Source organism: Desmodus rotundus, chromosome 9, assembly GCF_022682495.2.
Source record: "Desmodus rotundus isolate HL8 chromosome 9, HLdesRot8A.1, whole genome shotgun sequence".
Classification (NCBI taxonomy): domain Eukaryota; kingdom Metazoa; phylum Chordata; class Mammalia; order Chiroptera; family Phyllostomidae; genus Desmodus; species Desmodus rotundus.
In genome coordinates, this window is record NC_071395.1 from 61,558,918 (window position 1) to 61,576,617 (window position 17,700).

Genomic DNA, 17,700 nt, shown 5'->3' on the forward strand with positions numbered 1-17,700 from the left:
GGCATTCCTAGTCACTCTGCCCCTCTACAGTGTGTGCTGGCCACTGGTCATATGTGACTCACGCTGCCCTTCACTTTATGGTATTAATTCTTATGTAGTTCTTTTATTTCTCAGATATTTGTGTGTTCCCTCATCTGACAAAGAGATTATAAGCTTTCTGAGAGACCGCGTCATAGCCATTTTGTGCTCTCAAAGTCCTAGGCAGGTGGCAGGTCCTCCCACGCTTTCCGATAACTTAAGTATGTCAGAGCCAAACTCAGGCCCTGGAACCTGGCACCCCTCTGGGACAGTGACAGCAGGCTATGCCCACACCCCACTCAACCGGAGCAGATTGCTCTGTTCCGAGGCAGACATGCTTCTGGCAGCTGGGAGCCACTCCTATGGCTCTGAGAGGGGTTCAGGAGTTGGGAGGGGGAGACAGGGTAATTAGTTATCAACCTGTCAGGACAGTACAGAATCTTCACTGGAGATAAAACCCAGAAAGCCAGGGGTATCAAATTCTTTTCCACTGGGGGCCACGTAAGCCTTGCGGTTGCCTTCAAAGGGCCGAACGTAATTTCAACTCCTTAACAGTACAGGAGTAAGTGAGAGCTCGGCACTGCTGCTGGGTAGAAACAAGGCGCCGGGCGGGATAAAACAAGGTGGAGGGCCAAATTCCGCCCATGGGCCTTGTGTTTGCCACCTGTGCCATAAAGGATGGTCGCTGCTAATAGTGGGGAAGCACACAGACCTCAAATGCAGGAATGCACCTCGCACTGAGCCACTGATGCCCCCAGAGCCACACCCCAAGTCAGGTTAGTTTTAAAGCCCACTGTGGACAAACGAGGCCCTGCAGTGCAGCACACAGGAATAAAGACCCTCCTACCTGAAGCACTTCGAAAGCTGACAGCACCAGGTCGGGATCTCTGCTCTTCCAGATGACTTGGTTCCCCATGAGAACGTGCCAGGCCAGCATGCGGAAAGACTGGGCGCCCAGGACCTGAGAGGGACAGAGTTCAGTGCTTTCTGCCCACTGGTGTTACCTGTGTGTTCATTAGAAACCGTCCTTTCGCAGTAAAGGGCGGCAGTTCAGGAGAAAGCCACTCCTCATCTCAGGGAGGCTTGGTGGTGGGCCTGAGGTTGGAGGGAGGCAGATAGAAACCCCAGATTTGTACCTGAAAAACCTGATCTTGCACATTTTATAAGATCTTTTCCCAATTTTATTTTCAAAACCTTGAAGCAGAAAAATTATTAGCTTTTTGCAACAGTTACCTTCCTTCTGCACACATACCTGCACACATTTTGCAGAACCACTTGAAGGTCAGTGGCAGGCTTGTGAGGCTTCGGGACCCATGCAGAACAAGGGCTTCTACACAACCCCAACATACACCCCACCAGAAAGGCCACACCGACGTGGTCAGCTCAACAGCCAGAGCCCTTTATAGCTAGTACGCTTTCAACCCAGGAGTCATCAAAGAGTCACAATCACCTCGTTTGCCTGTCCTTACTCCACTTCAACCTAGACCAGCCTCCGTCTGCAGCCCCCCTCTCACTAACCCCTATGACACCGACATTTAAAAGAGTCCAGTCGTTGTCTCATGGCTCATGAACATGACCACACACACACAAAGGGGCTATGACACTGCCTTTCACCATACCCCAAGGGCCTCGAAGTGCTCCCACCTCCAGGTAAATTCAAGAGTCTGTCCGATTTTCATTCATGCAAGCACACAAGGGGGATTTCAGGCAAACACATGACTTGAGCGGATGACCATTTTTCATCCAGAAGTCCCACAGAGCAGTGGCCATTAAATCAGTTCTTACTCCATTTTCCAAAACAGAAACAACTATCTTTTGATAAAATTCATGCTTATTGTAAAAATAAATACAGAAAAGGGTTATACAAAGAGACAACCCGCTCCTGTAATCTAGGAACGCCTTCCTCCTGCTGTGGGCGAGACTTCTGTCTTTGGCGCACACACAGTCAGGCACCGTCTGCTAACTTGCTAGTCAATGGCAGGCCACTCGCCCCATGGCAGTGGCCCCATAAAACTGTCATGGAGCTGAAAACATCTTACCACCTAGAGATGCCACAGCCATTGAGAAGTAACAGCATTTCTCAGCTGTCAGTGGTGATGTTGGTAAGCAAACCTATTGCACTGCTAGCTGCATAACAGCACAGCATGCACAACCACAGTGGCAGGCCACACCACACCATCTAGGTCTGCGTGTGCACACTCTGTGATGTTCACACTACCATGGAGTCACCTGACAACACACTTCTCAGAACGTATTCCCATCGCTAAGCAGTACAAGACTGTAAATATGTACGTACCACCCTACACAACATACTGCATTTCTTTCTTATTTAATGATAGTCCATTGTTTGAACACATTTACTATGGTTGGACATTCAGGTTGTTTCCAATTTCTTATAGCAGCCATCATTCTAAATTTGCAAAGCATCTAGGCTGCGCACACACACACACACACACACACACACAAAAGCTATTCAGTTCCTTTAAAAGGTTCTAGAATGACAAGATTAGCAGACCATGAGAAGCCTACCCTCCAGGCCTTTAAGAAAACACCTACATCATTAAAGAAAAGGCAGCACCAATCCTGCAGCTAAGAGACTCCAGATGCCCACCATTGGCTTCATCCACCCACTAAGGAGGTTCCTGGTTACCCCTCACCGGCCAATCCCTGCTGGGTCTTGAACACGATGGGCCCAAAGGACAAAAGTGTGCTGGACACAGATGAGCTGGGAGGTGAGGACTGGAATCTCCTTCTGAGTTTCTGATCAGGGCTCTGGCCCTCTACCACCTACCTGCCTCATGTGCCGAAGAGACTTAAACACAGACAGCTTTCTGGGCTGCCAGCTGTCACAGTCTGAGAGCAAGGAAGAATCTGTGGGGCACTTGGTCAGTTCCCGCCCCTCCGCGCCCTCTGGCAAGACAGGGGCTCTTTCCTCTTCAGCCTCAGAATTGTCCCAGCCTTCTGATTCCTCTTCCAAATCTGCAAGACAGACAATAAAGACAGTTATGAAACATGCTGTCCCCTGGATTCCTTCATTTCCTGGATGCAACAGTCTCTTTACGTGACCTTGTCAGCACAAAACATCTCATGGTTCAACCACCAGATGTCACTGATTCTTGGTTTTGGCCAACTGTCTATGCCACCTGTTACTCTCGGAGCCCTGGCGTGGGCCGGAGGGTCCAGTCACTGTGTACCTAGTCAGGAGCCTTACTCTGCACTGTCAAGCACACCACTGCAAGGCTGCCAGCTGTTCACTGTGGGTGGGAAACTTTGAGCAAATGCTAGGAACGGCAATGGCTTGCTTCTCCACAGCCAGGCACTATTCTAAGGGCTTCGACATATTATTTCATTTAGTCTTTTCAATGGTCCTAAGGTCAATACTATTCTCCCCACTTCAGTGATAAGGAAATATCTGTTATTTCAATTACTCTTCCTGACAATCCTCACAAACGGTGAGACCCACAAGGATGGGGCTGTGCCCGTGCACACGGAACGGAGAGTAACAGAGTAGGATCAGAAGGCAGGTGTGTCCGACTCCCAGTTATGTGCCCGGAACCTCTCTGATCACAACACAGTAAGCCCTGCATTTCCATCTCTGTAAAAGTGCTTCTCCTGATACACTTGGCTCTCTGTAGCAGAAAATCTCACCCACAGACTATGCTTACTGTCTCCCTACAGTAACAAACTGCTCTAGGGACAACTAATGCACAGTGACAAGGTTTTCTCTTCTCTGAACACATTCTACCTTCGCTGAAACTCAACTCCCTCTTCCCTGCTCAGGAAAGCATGTTTGAATGCAAGTGTGTGCAAATCACCTGACTACAGGAGTAACCTGAAAATGGCTCCAACTTATCAAGAAGGTCAATTACTTGCAAACTGAAGCAGATCAAGCATTATTAGTAACAAAATATATGCAACACGCACCACAAGTTGAGACTGAGAACCTAAATCACCAAATACTGAATCATCTCCGAAGGAAAAACACAGCAGGACCAAGACCAGAGGTTTCTGGCTGCTGGTCTTGACACCAGAAACCCCTGCGAAGTGATGTAAACGCACAGGCCCCTAAGTCCTAGACACAAGGGTCTGACCGCAAGCCTGGCGAGGCTGCCCAGGTCCCAGTGAGGTTTGGGATCCACTGCCCTTGATGGAAGCCTTGGATCCAACTGAAAGAAGTAGAACATTTTCTTGTTAAAGGGCAAAGAATAAGAGACTGCCTAGCGCTTGGTTAAAGAAGAGACAGGGACAAGAAAACCTTCACTCAGTCAATCTTCTGCACAGCCCAACAGCCCTAATGGTGGATTTTCCCACCTTTCCTGGGATCATAGACTCTTTCATGGGACTATCCTGGAAAATGAGACAGGAAATCACAATACAAACACCAAGACTAAAGGACAAGCTTTCTGCAGCTGTTGCTCCCTGGCTCCTCCTCCCAAGCCCGGCCATCAGCTCCCCTGGCCAGCCAGTGCGGAGGAGGCAACAGGGCTGGGACAACCCCAAGCAGCCACTGCAGACAGAGGGCTTCCAGCCCAGCCCTTCCCCTCTCACCCGCGAGCTTCTCCATCTGGACCAATGTGTCCTCAGTGGGCGCGCCCTCTAGGAGCTTCTCGGTCAGCCGGCTGCCGCATGCTTTCAGGAGCCTGAAGAACAAAGCTGTGATGTGTTCTTGCCAAAAGGAAAAATAAACCTAAAGCGCTTCAAGCCTCTTGACCTAACTACTAGTTTATAGAAAACAGTGTAAAGAAAGGTGAGGAGCAATAGGAGCAATACCACAATACGATGGCTAAGTCCAAAACAAACGACCCAGGTCTTCCCACAAAAGGCGTGGGACAACCAGGGCTCGGTGTGTGGGAGGCACTATCCCAGACTGAGAGCTTTAGAACAGCCTACGCACTGAGTTCTGATCCAATTCAAAAGCCAATTCTGAGGCAGAACAGGAAAAGTGAACTGAGACTGGGATGGATGACACAGGGTGTTGGATATAAGAATGGTTTTATGGTTGAAATGACACAATTAACATTTGCTTTAAAAACACCCTCAGAGAAAGTGAGAGGGCAGATGAAAAAACAGTAAAATGTTGGTAATGCTAAAGCTAGACGATAGGGGTGCATATTTCATTGTACTATTTATTCTACTTGGGGCTGTTTTAAAATTTCCTAAGAAAACTGATTTTTAAAGGACAGCAGGAATGTGTGCCGGATGGGTGGGGACACAGACCCTTCTCTTTAGTTTGCAGGTGCTGGGGAGCTGCCCTCCAGGATGCTCCCCGGAGGACCCTCGCCCACCAAGACCTTAAATGACAAGACACGGACTTCCAGCTGACACCGCTCAGGGATGAGAATCTGGGGGAGCTTTTGGAAAGAGTCTCTCTAGCAATGGAGGAACAAAAACAGCTTGTGGCCAGAGGTCAAACTGTGGTCATTTCAAACATGCCCACAAGTTCACTGACACTCCTCCTTTTAAAAGGTAAAGACTAACCCTTCCCTCCTGCCAAGGCTGGCCCCAGTGACCAGCAAGCCTCTCACCAGCAGCAGGTGCTGGAAATAACATGTACCTGTCAAGGCTGGGCCAGGAGACCTTGCAGGTCCTACCTCACCCTCTCTTCCCTCACTCACTCTGAGAGAAGTTGGCTCAGATGCCCACATGGTGAGGAGTCTCTGCCCACAGCCAGCACCAACTTGCCGGCCATGAGGGAGCTGAACCTTCAGGTGGTGCAGCCCTAGCTGACCCAGAACTCCTCAGAAGCAGAGCCAGGCATGGCCAGCTGTGCCACCCTCTGCCTCCTGACCCACAGAAGCTGTGTGAGACCAATGCTCACCGCTGTGTACAAAGAAGGGAGGGGGGTCACTGGTCTCGGAATGGGGATGCCATTTTTAAAACATCACTGGGGAGTAAGTTCTACATAAGAACGCCCGGCACCTAGTCGGGGGACAACTGCACTCAGTTCAGTGCTCGCTAAACAAGCACACACCACGGAGGTACCGATGGCTCTTCTTCCCAGATTCGGGCACAATCCAAACAACATCCGGTAACTGCTCTTATTCTAACAGTTGCTGAGAGAGCTGAGAATCTCATTACCAAGCAAAGGAGGTGTGCAGGCATGCCCACAAGTTGTCATCGCTTGTCAAGGAGGTCAGGGAGCGGGCAGCGTTGCCATTCCTCTGGTGTAGGAATGGTGTGAAAGCTGTGTTCATCCTCTGGGCTCGCTGTGGGCACCCAAACTGCTCGGCTTCAAATACCTGAAACGCACAGGACAGGGGTAGCCCTTGAACAAATCAGCCAAGCAGCCCAGTTTGTTCACAGCCACCTTCAAGATGCCACTCCTGAAGACTGCCCCATGTTCTACTTCCCTGATGCAGAATACAGAAAATGCCCCCAGTCTTGTAACTGCACACAGAATGGTTTGCTTCCCCAGTTGCATTAGAAGACACCTAAGGAGAAGAACTGGCTGAGACGTTCTCCTGTACCACACTACCCCAGACTCACTGGGCACTTGATAAACGTCGAGGTAGTGTATGTGTTCAAGGTGGCCATTACTCTTATTCTCAAAGTTATTTCCAGTCCTCCCCCTTCCGTGCACGTGGAGGCATTCACGACTCAGACCTTGAGGGTGCAGGGGCATGTGACCAGCACCCTCCACCCCCTCTAGCCAGCAAATGAGCACCATTCAACATGGCTGCCACCACACGTGCCGGGACCCTACCATGAGCAGATTCCCCACGTCCCAGCAACAGACAAGAAACATGAACAAGAAAAAACTGGGGCTTGAGGGCACATGCTGTCTGTGAGAAGTGTGCTGGGTCACTAAGGCCAACCTCTGTGGGAGGTTGTCCCGAGATGCCACACGGAAGCTGGAGGGGGGCCTGCAGCACGACCAGTTGAGCAAGCTTTTGGAATGGAGGTCAGAGGAAGCAAAGGCAGTGGGGATGAAACCACGGTGTCTGATTGCAGCAAGGACACGAGGGCTGAACAAGACTCAAGAGAGACCAGTAAGGCAGCAGGATGGGCTGGCAGACCACCAGGTATATGGCCACACCCCCGATTCTGAAGCCAGGAGTCAACAGTGTAGACAGAGCGGCAGCCACAGGGCTGCCCACTCACAGGCTGCTCCAGCCCACTGCCGCCCACTGCCACCCGCTGCCCTGGTCGCAGGCGTCACCTTGAGAGCCTTGTCCTGGAGCTCATCGATGATCCCTCGGATCTTCCCGAGCAGGAAGGGCCAGGAGTTGATGAGGTAGATCCGGTCCATCATGATGGCAATGATGCTGTACCAGCGCTGGAAGCCCCGGGCCAGGCTGTCTTTGATGAAGAAGGTGTGGCTGAACACGAACCCATGCTGCTCGTCCCCAAAGAAGATAGGGCCTTCGCGACCAGGGCAGACCTGGGACAGAAGCACAGCCCCTCCAGGACACTGTCCTCTCCTTGCTTTAATGATGCACAATTAACCCCTCCTGCTGGGAGGATCCTTTCTGCCCATATGAGCCACCATTAATTATAGGATGAGTGGGAAGGGCAGGGTTGAGAGGAAAATTTTGCTTTCATCAGCTCCTGGGATCAAACTTCTAAAGATAACATTTGTTATCACAGAATGCAAGGACCATTAAAGTAGGTTCATTACTTTTTTCTACCTTGAGCCATGGTAACTCCTATACAAATGACCAATCTATCCCGACTCCAGTTTGGCGGTGTCACTCACCTGGAATACCCTGGAATGCTGGCAGGTGAGAAGGGCCACTGCAGAGTCTGTGTAATACCACCTCACTCTTTATTTGCAGGAGAGAATCCAGGGCTCTCTCAGGACAGTCACCCCCATTTGACACACAATTCTGTCAGACGTGACTGCCTGGGCTAGCAGATTAGCGGCAGGATATCAAGAGGAGGGGACAGCTGAAGGCCAGCACACAGCAACCATGTCAGTGAGACCCAGGAGGGAGGGAGCTCAGCTTGTCTGACCAAGTGGGTGTGGCGACAGAAGTTTCGGTAACTGGATTATGAATTCTTTGTGACAGATAAGAAAACAGAGAAACTAAGCTTCAAACTCAACATCAGCAAAGTGGTGTAGAAAGAAATGGATTCCCTCCTCAGTAGAGTCTGAGGGTACATGATGACCGAGAAAATAAAAATGGTGATGTTTGATAGGGTAAACTACATATCCTAGAAATAGTTCATGTCTCAGAAATATGTCCATGAAGAATCAACAAATAAAAGTTTGGCACTTAAGATAAGCTAGCAACCACGTAGAACACTTGTGTGCAGGATGACACATTTCAGAGCTTTGGAGGACAGAGGCTGCCCTGTGCCCGTGCTCCCAGACCTGCCAGTCCCCTGCCCGACAGGGCTGCCTTCTGCCTCTTCTCCGCAGCTGGCACCGAGACTGGGAGCCCTGGCAAGCAGGAGATCCTTGAGAAGACAGCCGCCTCCCTTCCACATCACGGTGCTCACCTCACAGCTCAGGCTCCGCACGCAAGCCTGGCGGACGATGCTGAATAGCTGGGGGTGGCTGGGGTGCTGGTGACTAACATATTTAATCGAAGTCTCTTTATCATGGCTGATGTACCCAGGGTGCCCCACAGCAAGTGATCGGCAGCCCTGCCCATGACAAGAAAAAGAAAACCAGTTAGTCGGAAAGTAGGCAACACACTTTATAACTTATGCAAACTGCCATCTGTTTTCCTGGCATCTAGAGTTATACTTGCCTGAGGGTTTCCTGACTAGGAGAAGCAGGATGCAAAGGCCACACAGGTTTCCACAGGGTGTGAATAACAGACCTAAGCAACTGAGCACCTGTGTAGCAGGTGTTATAAAAAGTTCTGTACACGTTATCTCATTTAATTCAAAGCACAGCCTTGAGATAATTAGTGAGAATCCCCATCCTACAGAAGGCAAAACTGAGGCTCACAGCTGCCAAGGGGCCCACACAGAGCTCTGGGGTCTCAGGAGGAGGCCACGGACATCAGCGTGGTGTGAACACTACCTCTGAGTTCAGGCTCCAACCCAGGTCCCTCACATGAGCAAGTGGCCTGGTGAGGGAACTCAGACCCCGTTTCCCCAGAGCTGACGAAGCAGCACAAAGCGGAACGCCCAGGACCCACAAGGAGAAAATGTTCAAGAACACCAGGTGGCAGGAAGTAAGCCTGGGACGCGCGTGTCCAGGGCAGGGCTAAAAGGTACCTGTGACGGTGGCGGCAGCAGTGTGCTGGCAGAGTGGCTGGAAAGGCAAAAGCTGGGAGGTAGGGAAAGAACTAAGGGGACGTAGAAAGAAGCAAAGTCAGTCCATGAAGAATGGTCTGCACACATCCCTGAAGACCACACCTCTGTGAGGTCCCACCCCTTATACCCTGGGACCTATTCACTGCCCAGGAGGTCCCCCACACAGCACAAGTACAAGCTCCTGTAGAGAAAGAGAAGACCGCAACACTCTGAGACACTTGCCTCGCACATGTCCGACTTTTTGGGTCCTGGGCTGCTGGGCTCTGCGCTGGCCCCTTCGGCTGGGCTGTGAGTGCAGGTCCCACTGCTCATCTGAATGCCGCCCTCCTCCTCCTCTGCCTGCTCACCCTGGCTACAGCTGTCCCCCGCCCCTTTCGGAAGCGGGGCGTGCAGAACCTCAGTGCAGAAGAGAGTACGGGGACCATGGAGCTCACAGAAGTGACAGAGAGCAACAATGGCGTTCATGGTGCCGTGGAGACAGCAGAAGCCTGCGTTGGGGGAGGAGGGGAAACACCTTCAGCTGCCAGCAGTCAGCTGGCCTGTGCCCCCGCCCAGCACTGTAGCAGCTCTGGTACTCAGGGCCTGGGTGGCTGCTCTGTGCCGCACTGCAACGGGTGCAGAGGGAACCAGACAGACAGACAGACCCCTGCCCACGAGTTCCAGCAAACAGAGCAGGAAACATGTCATTCCACAATCTCACGGAAAGCCTTTCAGTTCGAACAGTGGGAGGGCTCCGGGGTAACAACCCTCTAGGAGGGCTGCTTTGGGAATGAAAGGGCAGAGTCCCTGGAGAGGCAGGGTATGGTTTCAGACAGGAGGTTTCTCAGGCAGGAACTGAAGGGACTGAGGGTGGGAGCCATGGGGGGCTGAAGAGCACAGCTCAGGTCCAAATGTCAGTGGAACTGGGGGAACAAGGGCAGAAAACTAGGAGGAAGAGGATTTCAGGGATCTTTCTATGCCATGGTAAGACCCTGAACTTTTTTTTTTTCCAGGGATTGGAGAGCCTTTGATGAGTTCCGATGAGAAACATAAGAAATTGAACTTATTTTAAAAGGACTATTTTGGCTGCTGTGCAGAAAACAGACTTCTGGAGCCAGGAGGGACCCAGAGAAACCAGCTGCCGTCTCCCCCTCGTTCACGGAGAAGAGGTGGTGCCCAGGCCAGAGTGAGCAGTGGGAGGCGGAAAGGAGCAGTCTGACCGCGACTGTACCCCCACTGACAGCTCGCGGGAGGGCTGTAGAGCGTGAAGAAGGGAGCAAAGTCACTGGGACCAACAAAAAAGAAGAGAGAGGACTGGAGGAGTGGGCAAGGAGGATACCCAGAGTCAACACCTGGTGAGCCTCCAAGTGCAGAGCTGGAGGGTAAGCGGGAACACGGGGGCAGAGCCCAGCAGGGCAATCAGTGCTGGGTGAGGACAGGAGCTCTGCGATGGAGCCTGGGGCCCTCCACAGCTGAGAGGTGAAGGTGAGGAAGAGCTACACAGGGTGACAGGTAATGGCAGGCAGTGAGGCAAACTCCAGCGTTACCCCAGAGACCAAGTGAGCAAAGTGGGGATGATGAGAGAAGCAGAGTCCTGGCGGGGACCACGGTGGGTGGGGCCCAGCACAGCAGCTGAGAACAAGGGAGGGAGAGCAGTGGATGCACGTGCAGGCACAACTGCCCTCTGGCTGGGGAAAGTCAGGTAAGGCTTCGGCGGGAGGAGCGTGTCCACTGGGCGGCCAGGCAGGAGGAGGTCTGGAAACAAGAACACAGGAGCAAAGAAATGGAGGGGGGGCAGTTCCAGCCCAGCTTATGGGGCAGGTGTCACAGGGGAGGGCCTGAAAGCCAGGCTACAGAGGGCACACATAGTCCCCAGTCCCACACTGTCCGACACAGCAGTGATGAGCACATGTGGCAACTCATTTAAATTAATTAAATTGAAAAGCCCCATTCCTCAGTGTCACTGATCACCTTCAAGTGTGCACTAACCATAATGGGCTCATGCCATCATTTTAAAGGGACAGTGCAGATCATGGAACAGTCCCATCATCACGGAGTTTTATTAGATAGCATTGCTCAAAACAAATAAGGAACCCTCTTCTCTTTAGGGGACCCCATCCCCCACAACAAGGCCAAGGAAGGTCAAACACCCTCTGCAGGCACAGGCGTGGCCAGGCAGAGGCGCTAGCCTGGGACACTGAACCTAGAGGAAGGCAAAGCATTAGTGTGAACATGCACGGTGGGAGTGGGGAGTCCCTGGGAAAGTGCGTCCTGGGGGACAGCCTGCTCAATAGCCCCACTGAGGGGTGTCCCTGTAGGTGTCCCTGCTCAGAGCCCACTTTCTAGCCTGCCTGCTAACTCTGCCACCCGCCCCACATCAGCTGACGTGGGCGGCCACAGCCGTTGTCCTTGTCCCTGAGGCAGGGACTGGAGCTCAGATGGCTACCGTGGGAACATCAGCTGGTCTGACGGTCATGCCTGGGGACCAGACACAGGGACATGAGGGGTGGCCAGGAAAATGCAGTCCTCCCCGGGGAGTGGGCAGCAGCAGAGACAGGGTTTGAGATAGGAAGCAGGCCTCAAGTACGTGCCTGGTCTGTGCTACCAGAGAGGCTGGAGACAAAGGTCCTGAACAGTCCCCGTAGCCTTTCACTCCTTACCATTCAGCCTCTCCTTGTGTGTCCCCTGCTAGGAGTGTCCCCCCCAATCAGCCCACCCAGAAAAGTGGCTCACCTCTCACCTCCAGTCCTGTCACTTTCTCCCCTTCCCAGCTTTATTTTACTGTAATGAACATTCCCTAAGTGGATCAGCTTTGTCTCATCCACAGCAGTTGCCCAGCCCATGGCAGGCATCCACTTAATAGGTGTTGGGTGATTTAGAAGCTGCCCAGAAATGACAGCTCTGGCCACAGAAAGCGGGGAGCTCACTGAGGGTATCCAAGAGCACAACCACAGAGGACCCAGATAGATGAATTTAAATAAAGGGTCCACATAGCTCACTACAGTGAAATCAAGGAAAATAATGGTTTAAAAATTCACGGTGGCCCTGACCGGTATAGCTCAGTAGTGTGGGCATGTCCCTGCAAAGTGAAGGGTTGCCGGTTTGATTCCTGGTCAGGGCACTTGACTGGGGTGCAGGCCAGGTCCCCAGTTAGGGCACACAAAAGGCAACCAGTTGATGTTTCTCTCCCTCTCTTTCTCCCTCCCTTCCCCTCTAAGAATAAATAAATAGATAGATAAATAAAATCTTTTAAAATATCCATTGAGGAAGAGGGGGTGAGGCAACCACTGATGGAGAAAGAAGTACAGGGACCCAAACTAAAGGCAGAGATGTTGACCCTGGTAAAGGCCACGTCTTCCCTTGGAGGCACAGAAGAGAAATAAAGGCTCCTTTCACAGGACATTGACACAAAGCAGCACCCTCGGCCAAGGTTCACGCCACCTGAAGAGCACCAACACAAACTTTTATATTGGGTTGGCCAAAAAGTCCGTAACATTTTTTCCTGTATGGTGGCTCTAGTAGCGCTTTAACCTCTAGTAGTCTTTAACTTCATTAGAAACAATTTTGTTAGATTGTATCGTGACAGTTATCTATCAGCATGCATGTTAAAAAAACTTATCAAAATTGGTGAATTTTTGTGCAGCCATTTTAACATTGAAGATGGAAGAAGATACGCAACATTTTCAGTGTATTATGCTTTATTATTTCAGGAAATATAAAAACGCAACCACAACACACAAAAAGATCTGTGCAGTGTGTGGAGAAGGTGCTGTGACTCACTGAACATTTCAAAAGTGCTTTGGGAAGTTTCTTGGTACTAGTGACATCTTGGCCAAACAATCCTTTGCTGGGGGCTGTCTTGTGCATTGGAAGCTGTTTAGTAGCACCCCTGGCCTCTACCCACTAGAAGCCAGTAGTGGGAAATAGCAACATACTCAATCAAATCAATAAAGTTATTGGTAAAAATGAAAAATGTGCCTTTTATTTCACAGAAAAAAACATAAGGACTTTTTGTCCAACCCAATATTTGGCAGAATCACACGTCCACTGTCCCTCCTAGACTACAGCATTCTAGGCCATTTCCAAATGAGTAGGTAGGACGATGGCAGTCCTACTGCAGCTAAGACCTGATGTTTTGTAGGTAAAGAAAAAAAATCAGAGCTAATTCTAGAGCAATGGACTTTGTGGCACAAAAACAGTTCAAGCAGCTTACAGATAACCTCAAAGTGGAATACAAGCAAGGAGCTGGGGATCCCAGGGGCTCAGAACTGCTTGGGAGGCCTTTTGAGCATTAGCTGATAGCAAGCTGACACCAAAGACAAAGTCTTCACTGAAGTTTACATTCCTACTGCGGTATTCCATAAAGGATCTCTTGAAATATAAATATACTTGAATATCTTTGTAAAATATGAAATGCTAAAGAACAGTCCTCACCCTAGTTCCTACCTACTCTTAATGAGAAGGTCAGCAGCCACCGGAAGGCAGTGAGTTATCCCAAATTACACTTGGCCTCCAGAGTCACACAGACCTTCAGGGTTGGAAAAAAGCCTGTCTCCAGCCCCAACAGGCCATGCAACATCAAGTATGTTCCTTAGCCTCTCTAGGCACCACCTGAAAGCTGAGAACAGAGGGCCCAACCCCCCTTCTCAGAGTTAACCACCACACATGCAACCAGAGTTCTAGCGAGTGGGAGGTCAGCTAGCTCTTCGTTCACTCCCCCACTCCAATCTCTGCCAGATGTCTGCTGAGGAAAACAATCTGGTTTGAGTAGGCCTAACGGTTCTTCCTTTCCAACAAGCCTTCCAGAACCAAGGAAGAGGCAGAAATCTGCCCCTGCCCAAAAGCTGGGTCCTTGTCGACACCCCCTCCCACAGGCTGGGTGGACCTGGACAGTGATCTCTGAATGGCCTTCCCACTGCTGTGGTGTGCCCTGGACCTGGGCCTACTTCTTCTCCACTCCCTGTGGTCTTCTCATAGGACCACAGAGCATTGAAGATACCACTAAGCATGAACACTTTGCAAATAAATACGTCATTAAAACAGCTGTTAACCAGTGGTTGGCATCAGAACCCCACGCGGCTTCTTGAACTAGTCTCCCACAGTGGAGCCTCAGGAAGTCAGCTGGTGCCAAGTGGAAAGTTCCACAGAGCTTTCCTTCCTGGTCAGACCCCACACGGCGGCTCTGCTATTGTATCTCTACAGGTTTCACCTGCATTTCCGTTCACAGAGCTCCCTGGTGCTTGACACTGGAAGGGCAACACTGTCCTGTGCCATTACTTCTCGGTTATTTGATGACAGGGACAGCCTTGTGCCTCTAGTACTTGCTCTGCTGTGAACGGGAGTCCCTCCTGCCACCTGAGTGGACACCGTGGGCGCGCAGGGGTCCAAGGGCCGGAGTGTCAGTACCACCTTTCAGCAAGCCCTTCCTTGCCCTCTGCCTTTGTGGCTGTGGCGGACCGCCCGGGGCGTCAGTCCGCGAGGAACCAATCGCTGGGCTAGGGGAAACGAAGAAGCGCCTGACCACGCCCACCCCACCAGGGGGCGATCTTCTAGCCTCAGAGGACACGGATCCCGGCCAGAACGCCCCTAGCAGCAAGGAAGGACGACACACACCCTGTCCCCCACACCACAGCCGAGGACAAGAGCAGCGGGGAGGCAAAGAGCGGTTTCAGCGACGCTGAAGGAGACTAAAGCAACGAGGCTCACAGCGCGGACCCTGGGTCAAGTTTCTCACCCCTTTAGAACTGCGACTTCCAACTTTTCTCATCTCGTGGCACACATACACTAATTGCCAAAATTCTGCAGCACACACAAAATATATTTTCTGGCAATCTGACAAAAAGTAGGTATAATTTTGATTAATTCACACCGACGCTACTGTGTATTGGCTGCTGTCACTTTTTAATTTGGCAATCTAAGGGGAAAGAGGTCACAGCGCCCCTGCGTAAACAGTCAGGCGTTGCGTGTGCGCACGGTGGCAAATCGCCGCTTTCGAGTTCCCAGAGGTGCCCCACCCTGACCCCCCTGCCACGCACCTCAGGTCCTGGCACCCCCTTTCCTCTCCGGCCCCCAACCACCCCCTCACTATCTAACCCGCTTCACACCAACCCAGACCTCGGCTAACCCAAGGCCGTGGTCCCGTCCTCGCTCTGGCCTCATTCCCCTTCCTCGCCCCCCGAGCCCACTCCGTTTCTCGGTTGTCCGCCATAGCCAGGCGCAATTCCCACCTCCACGAAGGCGCCCCACGGCCCCAGCCCGGCCCCCGCCGCGCCTTGGACTCACTGGACAAGCCCACCCTCGCAAAGACGAGGCAGGGCCCGCGCCGTCCCAATGGAGGAGGAGAACTCTGGCGGAGGAAGTACCCAGCCCGGCGGCGCTCAAGGCCGCTGCGCACCTGACAGCGCGTCTTCCAGCCGCGGCCCGGCCTGGACGCCTCCTTGAGTTCGTAGGCCCGGCGCCCAGCCCCGCGGACGCACGGCTGCTCGCGCGAGCGCCGCTTCACCACTCCGACCGGGGAAGCCCCAGCCACGCCCGCCACGAACTCTGGGAGTCCCACCGCAGCGGCGGCACCGAGTCCGGGCCGTGAGACCCGGCCGGACCGTCCCATGCACCCAGCCCACGGGGGCGCGCGGGCCGTCGGAACGCGGCCCCATCGGCAGACCGAGCGCGGCCCCACCGGGCCCCAAGCCCCGGATCAGACCTGGAGAGTCCGGCCACGCCTAGGCCGGCAGGGAACCTAGAGCCAGCGCTCCACACCGCCCCCTTCCGCCGTCCGCATTCCAAGCCCCCCACCAAAAATCCCGAAATGGTTCAATCCATACCAGTGGCTATTGGAGGAAACCATTTCAAGAGTGGGGGGAAATGTTTAAATTTAAAAAAGATTTCTAAGCGATTTGAGGGAAAATATAGCATCCTAAGACTCCTGAAGGAAACAGAACAAGCACTATAATTTAAAAGTTGGTTTTTCATCCGTTGGTGTTACTAAGTTGCACGCAAAGCCGTACTCAGTGAAATGTGCGGACAGGAGGCGGGGAAGCGGGGAGGCGGCCGCTGTGACTGGACCTGCGACGCTGGTGGGCGGCTCCTGGGACCTCCGTGTGGGGCGGGGCCAGAGTGCGCCAGGCCGGGCGGGAGTGCGTTCGTGCGTAACCGAGTTCCCTCCATGGTCTGTCTACGCGCCTAGGCAGTCCGGGGGAGTTTCTAAAATATACTGATTGATTCTTTAGTAAATACTTCGCAAAATCTCGGGGCCTATTAACCTGTCTGCTTAAAAGTTAACTGTTGCCCTGGCTGGTGTGACTCAGTGGATTGAGCGTGAGCCTAAGAACCAAAGGGCCGCTTGTTCAATTCCCATTCAGGGCACTTGCCAGGTCCCCCAGTAGGGGGCGCTCAAGAAGCAACCACACATTGATGTTTCTCTCCCTCTCTCCCTCCCCCTATCTAAAAATAAATAAATTTTTTTTTTAAAGTTAAGTGTTACAGCTATCCGCGCACAATGTACTGTAGGTCCTTGGAATTAAGAGATTACGACCCGCGCTCGGCTGTGTGCCCTTCACCCAGAGCCAGTTGCCCTGGCTGGGCAGGGTGTCCAGAGCGTGGTTTTTCTGAAGCATTGGGAAAGAACGTCAGCCATCCTAAAGCAGAAATAGCAGAAATGGGTGTCTGTGTTGTTTCTTTAAATCGCCGGGGTCACTTTCTCTTTGAATATTCGTGTTATGATGAAGAGAGGACATGAGAAAAGGATGAAATTGCAATTTGTTTCCCGCCGCCTTTTACCGGTTAAGGAGTAGGAGTGGAATTAGGTTAGGCATTGCCTTTATAGGGTTAATTATTCTTACCAATCCAATTCCTCTTGATAACGGACAGCACAAACTTCACACAGGGGTGGGCAAAAGTAGGTTAATAATAATACAATAAGTCATAATGCAAGAATAAACTGTTTTGCTACTCACAACTGTAAACCTCATAGACACAACAGCACAGCGATGACCAGAGGGAAAGGTGTGGGGAGGAGGTAGGAAAGGGAGATGAATGGTGAGAGAAGGAGCCTGAACACAGGATACAGTGCACAGATGCTGTTAGAGTTGCAACCTTGAAACCTACATAATTTTATTAACTGATGTCACCCCAATAAACTCAATAAAGAAAAAGGTAAGAAAGACAAATACCATATGGTTTTACGTATACCGGGGGGACCCAAAAAAAGTGAATCATCTTTTGGAGGGCAGGCCCCTTGTAGTATACAGGCTTCCCACACTGGGTGAGTTCTAGGGACCCGTCTGCATCAGTGCACCAGCTGGCGTTGTTAGAAGAATGCGTTCCACTTCAGTGAATTTTTTTTGAAGACTCCTTCAACTCATTTGCCCATTTCATCATGGGTGATTTACAAACGCACCTGCCCCCACCACATTGAGTGTTCAGCAGTTTTTGAACACAAACAGCATGACCCCTGTGCCCCACCCTCTCTATTCACCCCATCTCGCTGAGACACTT

The 17,700-nt window shown here is 51.8% G+C and overlaps 1 protein-coding gene across 8 annotated transcripts; it reads right to left on the minus strand.

The window, feature by feature from the left end:
• Positions 1-37: 37 nt before the first annotated feature.
• Positions 38-16,004, minus strand: LOC128779250 (folliculin). Of its 8 annotated transcripts, none has more exons than XM_053911311.2 (9): positions 15,602-15,740; positions 10,889-10,962; positions 9,451-9,716; positions 8,461-8,607; positions 7,178-7,399; positions 6,097-6,257; positions 4,567-4,658; positions 2,810-2,997; positions 44-979 (listed from the first exon to the last, which is right to left on the minus strand). In XM_053911311.2, the coding sequence occupies exons 3-9, from the start codon at positions 9,691-9,693 to the stop codon at positions 791-793; spliced, it is 1,242 nt and encodes a 413-aa protein (XP_053767286.1). In that variant the 5' UTR covers positions 9,694-9,716; positions 10,889-10,962; positions 15,602-15,740; the 3' UTR covers positions 44-790. The 8 variants fall into 8 exon arrangements, with proteins under 8 accessions (XP_071075359.1, XP_053767284.1, XP_053767286.1 ...); XM_053911312.2 differs by having other exon boundaries at positions 15,490-15,628; XM_053911309.2 differs by lacking the exon at positions 10,889-10,962 and having other exon boundaries at positions 43-979; positions 15,490-15,901.
• Positions 16,005-17,700: the final 1,696 nt, after the last annotated feature.

Bases quoted from the DNA above. Each gene is read 5' to 3' on its own strand.
- LOC128779250 (XM_053911309.2), bottom strand. From the start codon at position 15,814: ATGGGACGGTCCGGCCGGGTCTCACGGCCCGGACTCGGTGCCGCCGCT. The intron at 6,258-7,177 runs GTGACGCCTGCG...TGTGCGTTTCAG, and splicing joins TCCAGGACAAGGCTCTCAAG to GTATTTGAAGCCGAGCAGTT. The intron at 4,659-6,096 runs GTAATGAGATTC...TTTGTTCTTCAG, and splicing joins CTGCACACCTCCTTTGCTTG to GCTCCTGAAAGCATGCGGCA.